Source organism: Tetrao urogallus, assembly GCF_951394365.1.
Source record: "Tetrao urogallus genome assembly, chromosome: Z".
NCBI classification, from domain to species: domain Eukaryota; kingdom Metazoa; phylum Chordata; class Aves; order Galliformes; family Phasianidae; genus Tetrao; species Tetrao urogallus.
Window position 1 is genome coordinate 54,639,820 of NC_136816.1, and position 20,736 is coordinate 54,660,555.

Genomic DNA, 20,736 nt, shown 5'->3' on the forward strand with positions numbered 1-20,736 from the left:
CTGCATATCTTTTGGCTTCTTTTGTTGTTTGTGTCCACAATTTTTGAATTCAAAGTCTTTTTGATGAATAAGTGAAAATTGTAAGGAGAAGTAGCCTAGTACCTTTATTGGAAGGCTGCAGAGAGAACTGCTGAAGAACTTTGTGGATATATGGAAGAAAACCATGGTTTTATGGACTGGCACTTATTCTCACATTGTTTCTTTGTCAGGGAAGAAGTTGCCCAGATGAACCAAAGCATTTTTGAAAATTTTGCACTTTCTGATTCAATTGCAAATATTGTTAGTATCTTATTTCAGAATATTTCTACAGTGTTATGGTTAGCTGATGTTACAAAATGATTTGAGCCTTTCTGTAAGAGTTCTTAACTGAAAACTTTTTGGATTCAAAGGGATTGCTCCGATATGGACTTGACCTAATACAGCAGGTATGATTCAGAAACCTGTTAGTTTTTGTTGATCTACATGGTAACTTCGCAAATTTTCTTGTTTATAGGCTGAAAAACTACCAGAAATCATGAATGACTCAGTTTGCCCCGTGGATGCCACGGAAGAACTCTTGCGTGAATGTGAGAATATTTGGAAGGAGATGGAAAAGGTATGCAAATCATGAATATTAGTCTAGATTTGTTAATTTGTTGTTAACTTCAGTCAGAATTTCTTGCTTATCTCCCTTCACTGTGTACTTACCACACCTCCTCCAAAGAAATGACAAGAACAACAAAATGAAGACCTTTAGAAAGGCAGGTATGTTGGCAAGGATGAAGAGTGTCCTGCAGAGCCAGTCTTTGTTTGCAGTGTGCTGATTTAGTTACATCCCAAATAAAGTATAATGAGAGAATACATTAGAACTTGCGAAAAATGCAATGATAGTTATTTGTATTCTGGTAATACCAGTACACTAAAATGGAGATCCTCTTTTTTGCCTTATTCAAGACAGGTATCAGTTGCTATTCACAAGTACTTAAGGTCTTAAGGGAAAGACAGAATTGAAGAAGAGAGATTCAGAAGAATGATGTTTGTAGCATACATTCACGCAAGCTGACAGTTGCAACCTCAATCACAAAATGTATCTCTTCTGTCAGGTGGTCCAGTATGCTAATAGTAAAGCTTTAGAGCAAGTTATATTTATTTATCTTCTTAATTAGGCCAAACCTAGTCAAAATAAACTCTTAAACATTGTGAGGGAATGTTATGCATTTTATAGAAGTTTGTTGAGACCTGTGAAAGCTCATGCTTTGCATAATATTTTGAGTGCTAATTGCTTACCTTCTATTTTACCTGCTAAACGCACCACTTATTTAGCTTGCTCTGTATTGTAGGCTAAATGCATTAAAAGGATCAGAACTTTACATGAAAATACTTCACATCTTAAAGCAGAATGAAGCGCTTATAAACTGTGGTTTATAATGTGTATGGAATAGGTTTTTAAAAGATAATAGGATGTTATTAGCTCTGTGTGTAAACCTAATACTGTTGCATATTACTTAGAATTTTGGACAGTGTGTATCTTACTAATGAACAAGCTGCAGAAAATCCTGTTTGTAGGCTTCTGAAATATCACAGTAAGTTACCAAGTGAACTACTGCCTAGCATGGTTTTGGAGGATGTGGATTTTCTGTGAGACTTTCAGATAAGAAATGAAGATAAAGTGTTTATTATTTCTAATTGGAAAACCTTTGAAATCTTATATGCCAGGGCATTACGTTCTGGATACAGGCAAGTTTTTGCAAAGAAATCTGAAGAACTTTTTAATCATTGAATTAGCTTCTCTGTTGATATCATCTATGGTATCTTGTTATTTCTATTGTGCTGTCATTAGTAATATTTACTGCCAAAATCCTATATTGTGTTTAGTTCCAAAACAGAATTATGAGGATTCCGAAGAACTACTTTTTAATTCTGCTGCTTAGTAGTCTCTGTTCTGCCCAGTTGTGAGGTAGAATACATTGCTGACTTGTAGAAAATAAGAAAAAGTTTAGCAGGTGGCTTTTGCTATGGTCTTGGATCTCTGTGGTGGCCTGAATTTCTGTCTTGGTATTAAAGTCATTACTGTCAATGGGAACTGATGTGCTGCACACTTAAAAAATAAGCCTGTTCCTCAACTGTGTAGTATATTGACCTACTAAATTAGTTGAAACAAAAAATGTGCTATAATGTGATTGCTTTACTAGGAAAGTTAGAGTAGTAGCACTGGGTGTGTTAACTTCACAGCAGATTCCCTATTCAGCCTTGCTGTCCATGACTGTCTCGTTTTCACAGTATTTTAATGTTCTTAATCTGTTCAGTATTTTTCTCTGCGCTGATGTTTCCCTTGTAACTTGCTATTTTTCTCAAATTACACATCTTTTGTTAGCTGCTGCTCTTTTACTTTTTGATTAATTGAATTTTTCTGCAGTATGATTTCAGAATATTTCTTTTATTTGCTGTTTTGGGTCAGATTTTGAGGGACACAGTAAGAGCCAAGTCAAGACTTTTTTTTTCCTTACAGTAAACAGTTACTGCTGCAATTTTAAAACATCATATTTCTTTCCTGCAAAAGGTAGGAACGAGTAAACATTATCTGTCTTTTGCTTTCTACCCAGTGTCAGAGTAAGCTAACCCTTCTAACAGCAGAACCAGTGCCAGAATCAGATACCAAGGTAAGGCAATATTTTTTTTTTCTCCACAAGATGTTCCCTGTAAGCAGAATATTTCTTTCAGAAAGAAGAAAACTAAATTATCTTTGCTTAGTCTCTGAAGTTGTTGTCTTTACTCTTACAAACTTTGACACTTAATTTGAAGTATGTCAATGCCCAGCAAATGCTGAACAGTTGCATTTATGCAGCTTCTTGCATAAACGCAAAAAGCGGAGAGGTTAAGTGCAGTCCTGCTGTGTAACCTGATTAAGAGCTGACACAGGCAGAATAGTGGGATGTGTAACTTCAGTAGCTGTTTGGGCTACAGTGTATTTATATCTTTTTAAAAATAAAATGTTTTCATATTTTATTGATCCCTTTAGTTTTACTCTCTAAGTTTGTGTTTGGAAAGTGGAGTTGTTCCCTGTTTGCAGATATCAATAGGAAACTGATATGCTTGAGTTGGAAATGACCTAAGCAATGTTAAGTGTGTGAATATATGCCCTTGGAATTTTGGGGAGCATGCAAAAAGGCAGTGTTGGCTCACTGTTTAGTTGCTTGTAGATTCTAAATAGGAATTTTTAAAATTGGATTTATATGGGGACCCTTCATTTGGAAAGTATGTTGGTTGAGTGAATGAAATACATAGATATTATAAATCTCCATCCTACATGACTTCAAGAGGTATATTCAGATGGCTAATTCAGTATGTGGGAATGATAGAGCACTTTTTTTTTTGGATATTTCTTTGTCAAACACATTCAACTATTGAATTTCTAGTTAATTACTAATTTTAATTTCTTGCTACTAATAAACTGTGTTCTAAACTGGAGTAAATAAAATGCAAAGAACTCTATTATATGCACAAAGCAGTTTTTCTCTTCTTTCAGTAGTGGATAAAATCCTAGCACTAGAAATCACTTGTCTAGGCTCAATTGGGTGTAGGCTGAGGTTTTTATATTTTTCTGTAGCGTTATTGAAGTCCATCATGGCCTTGTAATTAATTTCAGAGATAAGCTTTTTAAAAAATCTCTTGTAGTGAGACAGTTACTAAATGGAGTTGGAAAGGTTTATGCCACTTCATGATTGAAAATAAGAAGGAGAGAAAAAGGTCATGTTAAACCCACACACAGCAATTTTTAAGTGATCCTCATTTAAGCCCTAAGACAGGCACTTCGATTATCAATGTAGCTGGCAAAGAAGCTGTGTGGTTTGATTTTTTTTCCTTGCTGTTGAACTGATCGGTGAAGTTCACTCTTTAACCACATCAAGATTAAAATCTTGCATTCTACTGTGTGAGGTTTTATTCTTTAAGTTTGAGGATGATTCTGGTCTACAATGCAATGATTTGCTTATTGAGAAGTATATTTTGCTGGGAATATATAAATACAACATTACAAAGGTATCTATTTATGCATATATTTGCAGTACGTATTTGTCTCTTGAGGAGACCACAATCTACAGCTACTGAATGGCGGTGTTAATTTATTTGTATACTTCATATATGAAAACATTTTGTAGATCCTTTTTATCAAGTTTAAAAGATAACAGAGTGGGCTGATGATACTGTCAAAAGTAGTGTTCCAGTATTACAAGAGAGATGATACCTGCTAATATACAGAATAAAAAGCACTTGTATGATGGATTTTTATTTTTTTTTTTAGTTTAAGGTTTTTAGTTTTTCTTTTCCTGTTCTTTAAAGTACTTTAAAAGATTTCCAAAGTTGTTTTCTAAGATGTTATAAGTTGTGAAAATCCAAGTGTTAGGTGTCAGTTCTTCGTTTTATTATGAGATCTTAGCTGATGATTCTTTTTCCTTTTTTTTGATGAAAAGCAGAATATGGTCTGTGGTCCTTTTTGTTGAAGACAGCAGTGGTTACTGCAATTAAATGCATGTTTACTTTCTTATGCAGTAATTTGACAATATGTATGTGTGTATTTTTCTTCAAATAATATGTGCAATCTCCAATGTCAGGAAATGGAATAGTAATGATGCATGTATGTGTGTGTGTACACACACACCATATGTATATATATATAATTTTTAAAAAAAAATATTTATATATATATTCTTTCTCCAGATCATAGTAAAATAAATGAAGTAAACTTCTAAGAATCTTGGTCATTTAGGTTGTTGCTGTTGTTGTTTTTTTTTTTTTTGAAATGAATTTTCCTGAACTGACGTCTTGTTTTACTGCTCCCATATTTTCAGTGCTGTCAGTGAGCTAGAAGAATAATCTAAAGCTTTTCGATGTTGAGTACATAAATGTGGTTTTGGTAGACAGTATATTTGACTACTGCTTTTTGGAAGAAAATCTTCTGTTTAGTCATCACATCTATCAGTGATCACTGTCATTTAGTGGTAAATGTGGATCAACTATATATCAAAAGACATTCAAAGATGTGAAATACTGATGCTTCAAGTGGCTTATCTTCAGCTGCAATTGTCTGATGCTACAGAGGCAATTAAGGGGAGCATTCCAAATCTGAGTATTTCTGTTTTCTGCCTCCTGAAATAAGAGTGAAAATGTTTCTTGACCTCTGCAATTGCTTTTTGTAATCCTCCAAATAATAAAATGGTCTTTTCCAGTAGTCATTCTTTTGTTGCAGCTGCATAAATCTAGTAAGTGCAGTTTTATCCCACTCTATCCTGTTTCTTCCAGTACAATTCAACACACTTTACAAGATACTTAATTTCTTTTAATACAGGTTTTGTTGTTACTGACACGAATGCAGGCTTTAAGAGCAGAGTATTATCAATGGCAAAAAAGAAATCCTGAGCGTAAGTAGCTGCTTACCTGTAAGGCGTACTTATGTAAAGCTCTGCAACGTGCTTCATCTGAGCATCTTAGGCTGCGAATGTGTTGACAGTCATACTGTATTATGGTAATATAACTAGTTAAAAGTCAAATGAAAAGCTTCCCGCTGTAATACCTATGTTTAATTTCCAGCAGTTACTCTATTTTCTTTTAGTACTTCAGTTTCTATTGAAGTGATTCTTACTATGACTTAAACCTACAATTCTGGAAAAGAATGCGTAAATCCAATCATCATCAATTGGTTAAATGGAAAATAATTGCTAGCAAGTTTCCTAGAATATTTTACCCCAAAGCAGAAACATTAATTATTCTGTCATCCTCTTTCATGTTGCTCCTTTCTGTGATTGTTTCTCCTGCATTTCTTGTCTGTACTTCTTTTTTTTGAACAGAACTACTTTGGCAAATAGTTCTTTCTTCATGCTAATTGAAATAGGCTGATGTATTTTTTTCATCTTCGCAAATATTGCTAATAAACTAATAGTAACTTACCCAGACATGTTTTTAACTGTAGTTTCTTTTTTTTTTTTTTAATTGCTATGTTTGTGTTATGCTATACTGGATGAAACTTTGAAATGTGCCTTTAATAGTAACTCCCTGCAGCATGATAAAATATCTATCTTGAATTTAGTAGACGTCATGGACTTCAGGCTAAGAAAACTACTAAAAACTTCAATTTACTGTAACAGTAATCTAGATTGCTTACTGAAAGCATATACCACTGAGGCAAGCTGTAGGTCTTCCATATTGTCTTCAGACACTGTGAAAATAAAACCACTTGGAATCTAAGTGTAAACACATGCTTCAGAGGTGCTGTTTTAGAAAATCGTAAGAATTTGCACCAGACTATCGGTAGTATTCTGATAGCATCCATTTCTATGTTTCATGTCCAGTCCCTGTTGTACCTTTCAACTTAGTAAATTTTGTTAGCTAATCTTTAAACGCATACATAATCTTTACATGCATTGACTCAGCTTTTTTGAATATTTTAATGCCAGAGTAGTCTTGTTCTTCAAAGTCCCTGTCATTTTGGAAACACTGCAAACAGCAAAATGTGGTTTCCGATACTTCGTTTGGCCGAACTGGAATGCATTTTTAGATTAGATTAATATTATAGTCACTTTTCTAGCTTCTTTCAAAGCTCATGTACTTGCAGCATATCATATGGTCAAGTGAGAGGAGCTGGAAAGATAAGAAATGTTTCTTATTTCTTCTAAATGGATGCTGGCGCACTGGAACAAATTCATAGTTCGTGTGCTTTGTAAGCCTGTCTGCAGGGGAGAGATCAGCCTCAGACGCTTCTTAGAAGCATGCAGACCGAAAGTATGACAGTATACAGTATACAGTAGGAGATTCTGGTTCTTGTCTGCTGTTCATAAATAAGCTGCTGACTGAAGGAATTACATTGAAAACATTTGAAATTTTTATTTAGGTAAAATACCTGATGATGGTAGGTTTCTTTACTAAAGTGTGCCATTATTTTCAACTTCGGGTTATTTGTTTTAAAAACATATTCTTGAGGCATAACTTGTTTTTTATTGGCTTGCTGAATTGCATGATAGCGATTACCTAAGCAGAAGAGATTTCATCCTGACATTTAATGCATTTTTTGAGCTCATTAATTTTGTTGGTTTGTTTACATCACTGGACAATTATTATTAAAGCAATAAGACTGCACATAAATTGTGCAGGCTTGAAACAACAATAAAATTAATTTCTCAAAGTGTGCTTTGCAAATTTGATGAAATCAATTGTACTGCATTTAAGAAGTAGTTCATGCTTTTTTTAAAGGAAAAGCTTTTATTGAATTTTATTTAAGATTAGAAATTCAGTGTACAAGCTTGGGCAAAACATTCTGATCATATTAATGCTTAAATGTGCTAGAGTAGCTTTGCTTTCCCTGTTGATAGATTCATATGCTGCTTTTTTTTTTTCTGAAGTCATACACTAATGCAGACTCTTGAAATTAATATGGCACTGCAAACTGACTCAAGTCTATTGAAGGCTATTAAATACATCAATTTGTTTCTTATTCAGAAAGTGCACGAACCATAAATAACTGGGTTTTGCAGAAGCATTCTAGAGAAACATTACCCCATGGTTGAACAGAATAATATTTTTCCTTAAGTGCTGCTGTTGCTGAGGGCTTTTGTTAGAAAGTTGACTATATTGGTCATTTCATCTCCTTACATGTAGCTATTCTTGTAAACACTTAGGATAGTGCTTTACTTTGTTATTTTTTTAAATATGATACAATAGAGGGAAGGGATGCCATCCGAAGAGAGCTGAACAAGCTTGCAAATTTAACTATGTGCAAGGTGCCACTCTTAGGTTGGGACAATTCCAAATGGAGACTGGGATAAGAATCATAGAGTCATAGAATAACTCAGGTTGGAAAAGACCGTAAAGATCATCGAGTCCAACCACAACCTAACCATACTACCTTAACTGACAGCCCTCCGCTAAATCATGTTCCTGAGCACCACATCCAAATGGTTTTTAAACACATTCGGGGATGGTGACTCAACCACCTCCCCTGGGAGCCCATTCCAGTGCTTAACAACCCTTTCCTGACATCCAACCTAAGCTTCCCCTGGTGGAACTTGAGGCCATCTCTTCTCACTGGTGACAGGATGAGGGGAGATGTATTGGAAGAGAGCAATAAGGTCTCCCCTCAGCCTCCTCTTCCCCAGACTACACATCCCCAGTTCCTTCATTTGCTCCTCGTAGGACATATTCTCCAAGCCCTTCACAAGCCTTGTTGCCCTTCTTTGGACCTGCTCCAGCACCTCAATGTCCTTTCTGTACTGAGGTGCCCAAAACTCAACACAGTACTTGAGGTGAGGCCTCACCAATGCTGAGTACAGGGGCAGGATCACTTCCCTAGTCCTGCTCACCACACCATTACTGATACAAGTCAGGATGCCATTGGCCTTGGAAGAACTCATTGAGAGCAGCCCTGCAGTCAAGGTCTTGAGGTATGAGGAGGAAATTTTTTTTAGTCACAGGGCAGTGAAGCACTGGCACAGTCTACTTTGAGAAGCTGTGGCTGCACCATTCCTGGAGGTATTCAAGGCCAGGTTGGATGGAGCCCTGGGCAGCCTGATCTGGTGGGTGTCAACCTGCCCACATCAGGGGGATTGGAGCTGGATGGGCTTTCAGATTCCTTCCAAACGAAGCCATTATATGATTCTATGTAGATTTCACAGTCATGGTCAAGCAGTTCGGAAGCATTTAGGTATCAAAGTGTAATGCATTTGCTAGTTATTATTTGAAGAGTTTCCGTGTGCATCTACCAAACCAACTTCCTTTATGGGACAGCAGCATCTTGGTCTGTCTTGGAAAGATCATCACCAGCAAATCAAAGGATGTGATTGTTCTTCTACAGTCAAACATCTGGAGTGTTGTGGCCCTTCTCTGGGCTCACCAGTACAGGAGAGACTTGGACATAATGGAGCAAGTCCACTGACAGTGATATGGAAATAATTAAGGGCTTGGAGCATCTGACATGCAAGGAAGAGTTGAGAGCTTGACAGTTTACACTGATGAAATCTTACCGGTGTTATAAATACCTGAAAGAATAAAGTAAAGAAGGAAAAAACAGACTCAGTGCTATTCAGTGAGAGGGCAAGGGGTAATGATGACTAACTTAAATAGAAGAAAACCCATTTAAACAGATTAAAAACCTTTTTTACTGTGATTGTTATTTGAGCAAGTTGCCTAGGGTGGCTTTGGACTCTTCATATTTGATGATAGTAAAAACCCTAATGGGCATTCTGTTGCAGTTTATCCTGCTTTGAGTTAGTATTGTACTGCACAGTCTCCTGAGGTCCCTTCCAAACACAACTAATCTGTGACCGAGGAATTCTGAGAAATTTTCAATCTCTACATAACTTAGATGAGATATTTGTAAAATATGCACGTGGTCTGTAGAAAGCTTGGCTAAACATTCTTCTTGAGTAAGTTGTAATGAAGTTCTAATAAAATGGCTTGTGTGTACAATGGAAAGTGTACAAGCTCAGCTTACATATAAAAATAGAGTGATAACGAACCTTCTCACAGTTCTTCAGTCGTTTGATGAGCCTGTTTTAGAATGAATTTGAAGACTGGAGAAATTCGGTTTCCTGTGTTGATGGAAACTTTTCACAACACAAGCTTGCTTATGCTGTCGTACAGACGTCACATTTCAAAATCGTGTACCTGTACTTGTTCATGTACACTTAAAAAACAAAACAAAACAAAAAAACTCAGTGCTTTTTTTCACTTTGATGTGACTGAAACACATTCAACTCCATTATATTTTTCAGTAATTTCAACTAATCCAAAGGTACTGCTGTTATTAGGAGAAGAAGAGGTAAGTCTCTTTTTCTGTTAATAGATAATTTTTTATTTAAACTTTTAAAAATTCTATTCAGGTCCCATGTTCCCCTCTAGCTGCTCCTGTTGTGGACTGTTGTCAAGCTAGTCAGTATATTTCTTTACTATTGTGGTTGTTCTAATATTTGTCTTCTCCTGAATTATAATTACTAAAATTTTCTAGTTGTAAAGAATGATTTTTTTAAGCAAAAGTTTTTGTATTTATTGCATTTCATGCTATATAATATAGAGTATAACATGTTACAAAGAAGATTCTGTATTCTTAGCTTTAGATATCTGTGAAAATAATCTGCAGATATTTTGTTGAGTTCTTCTAGACTTGACAGGGCAAATCAAGAATTGCATTAGTGGTAACTTCACACAGTATTGGTTGGACATTGATATGCAGTAGTAGCTAAAAATATGCTGCTCTGGTTTAAAAAATATTGTTTAGATTTTTCTGCCTAGCAGCTTTCTTCCCTCTGGAGTCACTGGTAGCAGAGTATCCATCAGCTGTTAAGAGCCATTATAAATAAGCTGTTGAATTACTTTTAATTAATTAATTTAATTAATTTCACTGCACGGCTGTTTTATGCTTTAGCTGCAAGCTTATTTTGCAGAGAGTTCCAGTCTTTTTTCATGTATTGTGTGTATACAGCGCACTTGCATCTGTATAATATTTTTTAGAAGTTTTGTTTCCTTGAGCAAAATATAAAATAATTTTCATAGTGTGTATGAAAGGAGACAAAATACATCCAAATTGTAGGTTTATATTAAAAAGGCATAAACTTATTAGGAGTTTTGCTTTTTAGTATGTAATGTATTAATGAAAGACCCAGTCCTTTGAGATGTATGTTCCATATCTTTACCAACACCTGTAGCTCCTGGCTGCAGTAGTTAAGTTGTTTCTTCCTCTTTCCTCTCCCATGTATATAATCCATATCATCAGTGTATATGATTAGCCTTTCTTTGCAGCATTTTTCTTTTTCAGTGCTATGTGTTTAGTGTTTCATCAGATGAACAGTACTTGTGAGTGCTCCACAATTTGCTTCAAGTAAAATTAATGATGTTTTACAGTGTTTTGATACATTATTGAGTGTCTGGGACAGTAAGATTTCAGCTGGATTTTAAAACACTTTTTACCTGAGCCTGCATAAGAAATTGGAGATAACTTCGGCTGTCTTTACCTGATACATGAAACCAGATCCACAGATAAAACCTTACATAGAAAAATAGTAGAGGCTTGGCTATTTGTAAATTGTAGGTTTCCTTTTACTTTTTTATAGTTGCAGGAAGTAAAGAAAGAACTTGAAATGGTGCTGTCAGCAGTTCAGTCAAAGAATGAAAAGCTGAAAGAAGATCTGGAAAGGTAAAGGTGGAAAGAGGATCTGGAAAGTAATTGGGACTTAAGAATTGTTGTTCAGGGAAAACTGCATTGCATTTATTAATTGTACTGTGTTCTGTTTTTCATGTTTCAAAGAGAACAGCAGTGGTATGACGAACAGGTGCAAATAGTAAATGCTTTTAAGGAAATTGAAGAAGAAATGAAAAAAGAAGTTGTAACAGATTCTGAAAAAAGGTATTGCTGTAATGTCAAATTTTTCATATTGAAGACCTTATATTTCAAGAAAAGTATGTGACCAAACAAATACTTAAAAACATGCTGCTTGCTTTGTAAAATAGAACAAATAATAAGATGACAATTTTTTAACAATAGAAAATAAGTGCCTTCTTTTAATTGAGAAAAAAAAATATTTTGTTGAATTTGATATTCTGTTGGTATGTTTTTACTATTATATTGCCTACTAGACTGTTTCAAGAACTGAAAAACCAAATGTCGGAGTTAAGGGAATATAAGAAAAAACTCTTGAATGCTTTGGGTGAGTTCCTAGAAGAACATTTTCCCCTTCCAGAGAAAAATGGAAATGCTAAAAAGAAGGTAAAGTGTTGAGTTGGTGTGGTTTTTCTGTTGTTCTTGTTGTGTTGTTGTTGTTTTTGGTGATGGTTTGTTTTCTGTTTGTTTTCCTGACTATTACATTTGTAATGCTTCATTTTTATTTAATTAGTTTTAATATTTTGTAAAAGTCACTGGTATAGAATCTTTGGTCATTTTGAGATATAAGTATATTCTTAAGGCTGATCTTTTATATTTAATCAACATATTTCAAGTTGGTTTATATTATGTAAGGCAGTTCCAGCTGATTTTTTTTTTTTAATGCATATAGCCTTTACCCAATAAGATGCATAAAAGTTGTGCCAAATTTGAAAATGATGTGGGGTTCACTCCAAAATGCTTCTTTTTTTCTTTCTTTTTTTTTTTTTTTTTTTACTGGACGAGGCAAGTGGATTCATGTTTTCCTTGGCAAAGCAAATTTTAATTGCCCAGCAATGCTTTTGGAACAGTAGTCAGGACAAGTGTTTATAATTACAATATAGTTTAGAATGTTAACTATCAGTTTCTGTTCAGGCAAACCCAGCCAAAAATTATCTTAAAGATTAGAGAAAATAGGCAGTCAGGGAGTATTTTGCATAATAAATTCAAAGTTTGTAGTAAAAATAAACCTTTTACCATTACTGTTTTAAAAAACCGATTAGAAAACAGCTATAAATAAGGTGGGAGTGGGTCTGGATTTCATACACATTTAAGAACACAGAAATAGATTTCTTGAATCTAGTTCCTTGTTATTGCAGACAACCACATCATGCAATTTCTAGACTATTCTGATTGAGCTTCATTTTTAATTCTTTTCAGTTTCTGCTCTTCCTATCGGTGTTCTTTCTAATGTTTCAATACCCTAGTTAGTAAATCTCCTAAATTACAAGTTTCAAATTGAAGAAACGGTGCATTCATGTATCTGTTTCAGAATTCTGAGGAACAACTTATGCTAGAATCTCATGTCTAATAGAGATCCATGTATTCTTATGCCAGTATTGTCCTTAGAATAGCTTCTTCTTTCTTGTATTTACCTCTCCTGATATATTGGACAGTAGTCTTATCCCTTCTTTTTCTTTGTTTTGCAAACTGAAAGAGCAAAGCTTTTTGTTTGTTTCTTATGAGAGAAATTTTCATTTTATGCTAATACTCACTGTATTTGATTCCTTTCTAATTAATCTTTTTTTTGGAATCTGGTAGAAACCAACATTATAAAGAAAATAGCTCATATTCTTCACAAAAACAAACAAAAAAAATGCTCTTGCCTTTTTTTTTCCTGTTATTTGTAATGATGAGACTTGAGTTTCTCCTAAAAAAAAAACATCTTGGATTTACACAGTACATATTTAGCACATAGAAATGCCAGGTGCAGTTTTTGAGGCACATTGATCATCTCTGAAGTCATCCACATCTTCCTGTACTGTATTTTAGTTCTTCTCTATATCAGTGCTTTCCAGAATCCTCTTATTACTAAATATTGATCACCCTGATATTGTGGTTTAACCTGGCAGCTCCGTACCACAGCCATTTGCTTGCTTCCACCTCCCAGTGGAATCAGGGAAAGAATGGGGGGGAAAAAATATAATGCATAGGATGAGATTATATAGGATGAGAGAGTTATTCACTCAGAAAGAAAATGAAAAGGGAAATAAGTTGTTATAATTTTATTATGCATATATATATATGAACAAAGCAAATATACACCATGCAGTTGCTCACCACCTGCCAACCAATGCCTAGCCAGTCCCAGAGCACTGTCTGTCGCAACCTGGCTGACTTGCACTACTTTTACAGTTCACTTGAGATGCCACATGTTATGGAAAATCTCTTTGGCCTGTTCAGGTCGGCTGTCCTGGTTCTGTCCTCTCATCAGTTGTGCTCCCCCTGGCCCTGTGCTGGCATGATAGTACAAGAAGCTGAAAAACTGAAATGTCTTTGGCTCTGTACAATACTGCTTGGCAGCAACTAAAACATTGGTGTGTTATCAATGTTATTTTTCTCCTAAAGCCAAGACATAGCATCATACCAGACACTGTGAAGAAAATGAACTCTGTCCTAGCTGAAAACAGGACAACCTACATTTTTTTTGTCACTGTTACAAAATTAAACTTTAGTGACTATGAACCTATGACTTAATTAACAGTCTTCTTTAAATCAGATATTTCCTCATTTCACCCTGATCTCCCATCTCCAATTTTGCTGGTTCTTAGTCATCTTGTAGGTTTTTTTGTTTTTTTTTAGGATGTTTGTTCAAATACCAGTTACTTTCCCAGACGAATTTTAAACTGTTGTCTATTTTTCTCCCCATGGATGTCATATCTTTAAAAATGTATTTCACATAATGAGATAAACAAGTTCACTTGCTACCATATATATGATTCATATCAAAATCTGATCTGGAAGTGATCTCTGGAGTTCTCCCAGTCCAGCTCTATCAGCAAGGCCAATTTTGAGGTTGGATTAAGTTCCTCACTAAGTTTCAGATTGAAGAAACAGTGCATTCATGTATCTGATTCAGAATTCTGAGGAACAGCTTATGATGAATCTCTTACCCCAGCACAAAATTCAATTCCTTGCATTTTCTCAGCCTTTCTTGTACTGTTAGAAATTCTAACTAGTTTCTTCATTCTGTCTCTTTTCCATGCAGTTTTTCTTATTTTATTGAAAATCACATCATCCAGGGTCTCTGAGAATAGTCTACACTTACCCTTCTCACGGAAGCTCACTTTATATATTTATTTGCTTTTACTTAAGAGTAAAACTTGTTTTGATAAATTCCCAATCAAGATCTTATCTTTTAATTTTGTTTATACATCTATTGAACTTTTAAACACAGGTTATGTTCCAATGAATCTTGTGAATTTGTATCTTCTTTTCTATCTTTCAGTGTAATTGGTTCATAGCAGCGCAGTTACTGGTCCTTCATAATCAGCTTAAAATTATCTGTGGAGGCTAGAGAAAGACGTTTTTGTTAATGTGTCAGAAATGCAAATTGTCTACATAAGTAATAGAATTTGATGCTACCTGGGTTCAAAAAAAGGCATTATCCACATCTCTTATCAGCTTGATTCTCTCATAGAAGAGTCACTGACGCCCTGGAGTGTGCCCAGAAAAGGGCAGTGAAGCTGTGAAGGGTCTGGAACACATCTTATGAGGGAGCTAGGATTGTTTAGTCTGGAGGAGGCTCGGAAGACTTTAATCACTCTTCATGATGACCTGAAAGGTGATTGTAGCTATGTGGGGGTCATCCTGTTTTCCCAGGTAACTAGTGATAGAATGAGAGGTAATGGCCTTCAATTACACCAGGGGAAAAATTCTTTCTTGAAAAGAGTGGCACTGCATCGGAACAGGCTGCCCCGGGAGGTGGTGGAATGACCAGCCCTGGAGGTTTTCTGAAAGAGGGTCGATGTTGCACAGAATGACGTGCTCTGCAGTGGTCCTGGGCATGGGATGCTGTTTGGACTATGTGATGTTATTGACATTTCCAACCTAAATGATTCTGTTATTTTAACTCTTAGCTGTGTTAGCAGTTTTGTTTCACTTCACGAAAGCTTCTTGTGCTTTCAGTAGTTCTGTGTGACTGTGAATGTGCTCCAGGTGATTAAAAGCAGTGAGAACTGCTGTAAAACTGACTTAAGGTTCCACCTGTCTTCCACCAGACACCAGCACCTGGGGCTGGGATTAAAGAGTAAACATAGTTAGCTTCTGTGACCACAGTCTGACAGACAGCTTTAGTGTAAGTACTGACTGAGTCAAGAATTGTCTTGCATTTTAGATCTTTGAAAGTATTAGTCTCTTTTTTTTTTTTTCCCTCTGGGTAAGTATAATTATGTATAGGAATACTCTATGCTGATCTGCCTCATGAAAGGAAGTTTAAGTAAATAGATGCTGATCATCCTGCTTAAAAGTGACTTTATACACATTAATTATAAATACTTATTGAAGTATTACCTACTTCAATACTTAAAGTATGTAAGTAATATTATAAAATAAAGCTTATTACTTATATTATAAAAATAGGAAAATATGTTTGCTAGTTCTGGGAGAGTGCAAACATCCTTACACTAACATCTTTAAGATTTTATTATTTGTCAGTTCTATTAATTTCTGAAGTCAAAAATTAATTTTAGGTTCAACACACAAATATCAAACCCGCTAACTAATCTGTAGATTTTTAACAACAGCCAAGGCTACAAAGCTTCTTCATGATTCTTCCTTGGAAGTTTTTGCAGTTTCTTACTGTAGGTTCTGTTTCCTTAGCCCAGTATCAATGTAAGGGCAAAAAGATATGCTTTATTGAGCCCTAACTCAGTCATGATTTGTGCATGATTTCCTTGGAGCAAGAAGTATGTCCCCTTTTTGGCTTTCTGTTAAGAATTGTGATGGAAAGGAGAAAGCCAGAATTTGCCCTTTGTGAGTTATTATTTATTGCCTTTTTCCTCTTGGAAAACAGCACAAGCAGTTTTATTGGCATTGTTTTTATTCTAATTTTCTAATGTATGGCTCTACAGAGGGTTTTACGATTCTCTCTCTTGAACTTGGACTTTTTCTTTAGAAGGTGTAAAATAAATGAATTCTAATTCAAAAATCATGAAGAAATATTAAGACACTGAACTATAATCTGTGGCAGATTTGCATCTTATTGTAAACATTTACCTGATGCTAAAAGAAATACTGTTTTTGTAACAGCTCAAATTTACAAAATGTTTTGCATTGTACTACATCTAAAATATGGTTTTATTTTTTTGCTTCAGTGTAGGTAGCTATACTACAGTCATGAGAGATTATATGTAATGGTTTTTAAAATAATTATTTGTAATGCTGAAGCTTATGATATTGGATTGACAAGTTTATTATTTAAATATTCTACCTTGTATTTGTGTTATGACTGAACAAAAGCCATGTGTCTTCGCCTGTTATGTAGTATGCCATCAAATAATTATGTGATTATTTTCTTTGTCATTTATGATATTTCCTGAATGTTTTGTTTTGCGGTTCTTTGTTGTTAATTTGAATGGTGGGTTTGTGTTTGCAGAGGTACTCTGAAGAGCCGTGTGAACAAGTGATAACAATGCATGAAATTTTAGAGGTAAGATGATATTGTGTAGAGACTGGGGGGATTTTCTAATACTCAGATCTGATTACAATCTATTCATAAGAGAAATAACAATATGATATACTGTTTAGATCATTTAAAAGTAAAATGTTTAGGACTGTTTAATTTCTATTTTAATGTCTATCAAATTAAACCTCCACCTTTTTATGAGACTAGATAACCAAATCTTAAGTTTCATCTGGAAAAATGATTTGCCCTTTATTTCTATAATTTTACATTGTTTATTTTATAGAAGTTTTATGAGTCTCAGAAGTTCATTTGAGGGAAAACATGCTTTGGTTAAGAAAATTATTTCATTTTGTGCTGTGTTTTGTACTGTTTAAATACAGATATTTCTGAAAAGTAGTGCAGTATCAGTTACAGGAGAACTAAGTAGTATGTATTAACTGGATTATCTCCTTTCATATTGAAAAATCAGTGCGTCTTGATTAATATATTTCTAATGGATTTTATGCTAATATTAGTTAGTGTGTGTTTTTCTTTAAAGTACAACTTAAGATTTTGAATTGTCAAGCATAACTCTGAAGGAGCATTAAATCTTTTTGCTAGCATTTTTCCTTCTAGTCTTAAAGGTAATTTCGTTTTTGTCTTCCATGCTTATACTTCAGACAGTTGTAAGCATCTACATGTAAAACCTCCCAGGAGAAAAAAATCCTTTTTCTTGAGAGAAAACTTGATGAATAACATTCTGATGTTAAGATGCTATGATCCGGTCACTATGACATTGTTGTTCTTTAGTTTAAAGCCCAGACAGCGAATCTTTACTTACATCGTCAAAATTGTTTTACATGCCTGAAGTATCTCAGCATGCCTATTAATGTCAAATCAGGCAGAGTCTGAAAACAGATTCAAGAATTTGAAATAGATGTGTTCCCTATGGAAAACAAATTGCCCTTCGTGTTTTTTTCTGATAACATTGTCTTCTTGAAATGTGAACACATGCAAATCGTGTCTGATTTCCATTTGGAAGAATGTATTAGTACCAGAAATTCAGACTTATTTTTAACTACTCTGGTCTAAACTGTGCGTGTCCCTTACCTTTATTTTATGGTGATGATGGTTGTGGGTTGTTTTTTTTTTCTTCTGCTGAGTAACTTGGTTCTAGTTTCAAACCATTTGCTTAGATACAAGTAATAGTTTCTTAAAAAGACAAATACCAAGTCACATTTCTATTGTAATTACAGATTTAATGTTGTAGAACTGCAATAGGTTCCCAGGATTACAATGGAAGTATGTGTTCCTAATGATGTCTCCTTACTGTTTGCTTTTTGAACAACGAAAGTGTACATTTTTAATAAATGCATTTTGTTAGGCTAGATGTATGCATTTACATAATTCAACTATACTAACACTTCATTAAATTAGCATAAAGTACATCAGCAAGATGTAAACTTATTCATCTTGCAAACTTCAAAATTTTTATTACACTAATCTTTATTCCACTAGTAAGGTATATTTTTCATTTTTTATAAATCAAGGTGTTTTTTTTCTTTTTTCATTTGAACAGTTTAAGAATTATTACTATCAGGTTGAGAATTCTGTAGACTAGTTTAAAATTTGAAAGATATTTACAATAAAAATGTATGTAAATGACCATAAAGACAATTTTGGAAGATGTCATAGGAGACTAAGCAACAATTCATCTACAGCAATATAATTGGAATAAATATTCAGCATTAGAGCAGATGAATACAAAATACATAAACTTGAGCAATTCTTTGGAGCATCCATAAAAAAGAGGGGTTTTTTTTAACAGTACTAGGTGGGGAAAACTTTTTATGCATTTTTCATCAGCAAGAAAGAGGCAGGCAGAGTATTTTGTACTTACTAAGACTAGGAAGGCTGGGACTCTACAAGCTCTGAGTAGAATAACAAACTAGCTTGGATGAATAAAGAAAGCATGGTAGAATAGGCAAAATTAATCTGTAGGTGTTATTCCTATTATGAGGGCATAAACACAGACTTCAGGAGCACACAAAGAATGCTGAAACTGATGTTTGATTTTCAGTCTCTTAACTAGTAGTATATATTTAGGTAAGGAAGAAACAAAGGGAAAGGAAGTATTAAGAGGTGGTGAATTGTTGTAAGGCGCTTGTCATGCACAATCAAGAAGTAGTTACAGGAACTTGCATGACAGAGTTGGTTAACATTCAAGTACCTCTTCCTCCAAGCTCAGGACTGGTCCATTGGCTAGCTTAAGTATATCAATAGCAAAAGGAGCCTCTGGCCTGCTGCTGAATGAGGTGGGTGCTCTGGTAATGGAGGACATTGAGAAGGCAGAGTTACTGAATGCCTTCTTTGCTTAGCAGTATTTACTGCTGAGATTGCCATTCAGGAATCCCAGACCTTGAAGATGAGAAAGAGAAGAGCAGAAAACTCTGCCTTGGCCAAGGAAGATCTGATCAGAGATCATCCAGGCAAACTTGACACACACAGATCCATGGGCCTCTGTGGGATACACCCACAGGGAGGGAGCTGGCAGAAGTGATTGCTGAACCACTCTATCATCTTTGAAAGGTCTTGGAGAATGGAAGAGGTGCTTGAAGGCTGGAGGAAATGCAGTGTGACACCAGTCTTCATAAAGAAGGAATACCTGGGAAACTGCAGGCCTGTCAGCCTTACCTCTGTCCCTGAGAAAGCAATGGAGCAACTTAATCTGAATGTCATCACCAAGCAGGTTGAAGCAGAGGCTATCAGGAATAATCACTGTGGATTCATCAAGGGGAAATCATTACTGACCAAACTGGTAGTCATCTACAATGTCATGAGCAGCTGGACAGATGAGGGGAGAGCAGTGGATGATGTCTGCCTTGGCTTAGCAAGGCTCTTCACGTTGTCTGTGATAATACCCTCATAGGTAAGCCTAGGAATTGTGGATTATATGAGACAACAGTGAGGTGGATTGAGAACTGCTTGACTGGTAGAGCTCAGGTAGTTGGAGGTCTGTGGCTAATAGTGATCAGTACTGCATCTGGTCTTGTTTAACATCTTCAACAGTTATGTGGTTGAAGCAATGGAGTGCATCCTCAACAGGGTTGCTGATGATGCAGCGGCTGCTCTGGAAACAGCACTGCCTATTTTATGATGTTGGCTCACACTGTCAGAGGTGGATGTTTTGTGCTACGGCAGTAGAGGTTGAGCCTCCCAGCCAGTCCTCCATTACATGTTGCTGTGTGACAGATAGCAGCAGAGGGGAAAAAACGCATCTGACATGGAAGTGTGTATGGAGCAAAGGTGTGGCATTGAGTTCCTCCATCTGAAAAAAAAATGGTACCTACTGACATTCATCAGTATGTGCTGAATACTTATGGAGACAAAACAGTGGATGTGAGCACAAAGGTGGAAGGAAATGTGTTTCATCAGTGTAACAGTGAACAGTGCATTTCCACTAGTACGGATTTTTACAAGCGTTGGTGATAAGTCAGTTATGGCTTTCACACAAATTATTTCCAAAACACTCTCTTTCTCTCTCTCTCTCTCTCTCTCTCTCTCTCTCTCTCTCTCTCTCTCTCTCTCTCTCTGGATTATGTAAGGATTTCTTACTGCCTTCACATTCATATTTCTTAGGCATTTACAGTTACATTGTCTAAAGAATTATACTGTCTAAGAATTTTTTATATGCAATGAAAAACTTAGAACTAGAATTCTCCTTTTATCAATACTAATTTCCACAACATGTTCTAAATTTTGTGCTTTTGGTCCTCCAGATTCTCTTGAATCAATTAATGTCCACACCACACGAACCCTATGTAACGGTTGATGACTCATTTTGGCCACCTTATCTGGAGCTGCTACTGCGAAGTGGAATTGTCCTGAGGCATCCAGAAGATCCAAACAGGATACGTCTAGAAGCCTTTCATGAGTAGTGTAATCTACATGCTTACTTCTAAACAAATCACTA

The 20,736-nt window shown here is 35.3% G+C and overlaps 1 protein-coding gene across 2 annotated transcripts; it reads left to right on the forward strand.

Moving 5' to 3' along the window:
- Positions 1 to 514: 514 nt before the first annotated feature.
- Positions 515 to 20,701, forward strand: CENPK (centromere protein K; the record flags this gene model as incomplete). 2 transcript variants are annotated; one of them, XM_079548095.1, is made up of 9 exons in its annotated part: positions 515 to 595; positions 2,583 to 2,639; positions 5,324 to 5,396; positions 9,738 to 9,784; positions 11,073 to 11,155; positions 11,267 to 11,365; positions 11,596 to 11,725; positions 16,755 to 16,808; positions 20,543 to 20,701. In XM_079548095.1, the coding sequence occupies 9 exons, from the start codon at positions 515 to 517 to the stop codon at positions 20,699 to 20,701; spliced, it is 783 nt and encodes a 260-aa protein (XP_079404221.1). The 2 variants fall into 2 exon arrangements, with proteins under 2 accessions (XP_079404221.1, XP_079404222.1); XM_079548096.1 differs by having other exon boundaries at positions 11,079 to 11,155.
- Between the last annotated feature and the right edge of the window lie 35 nt (positions 20,702 to 20,736).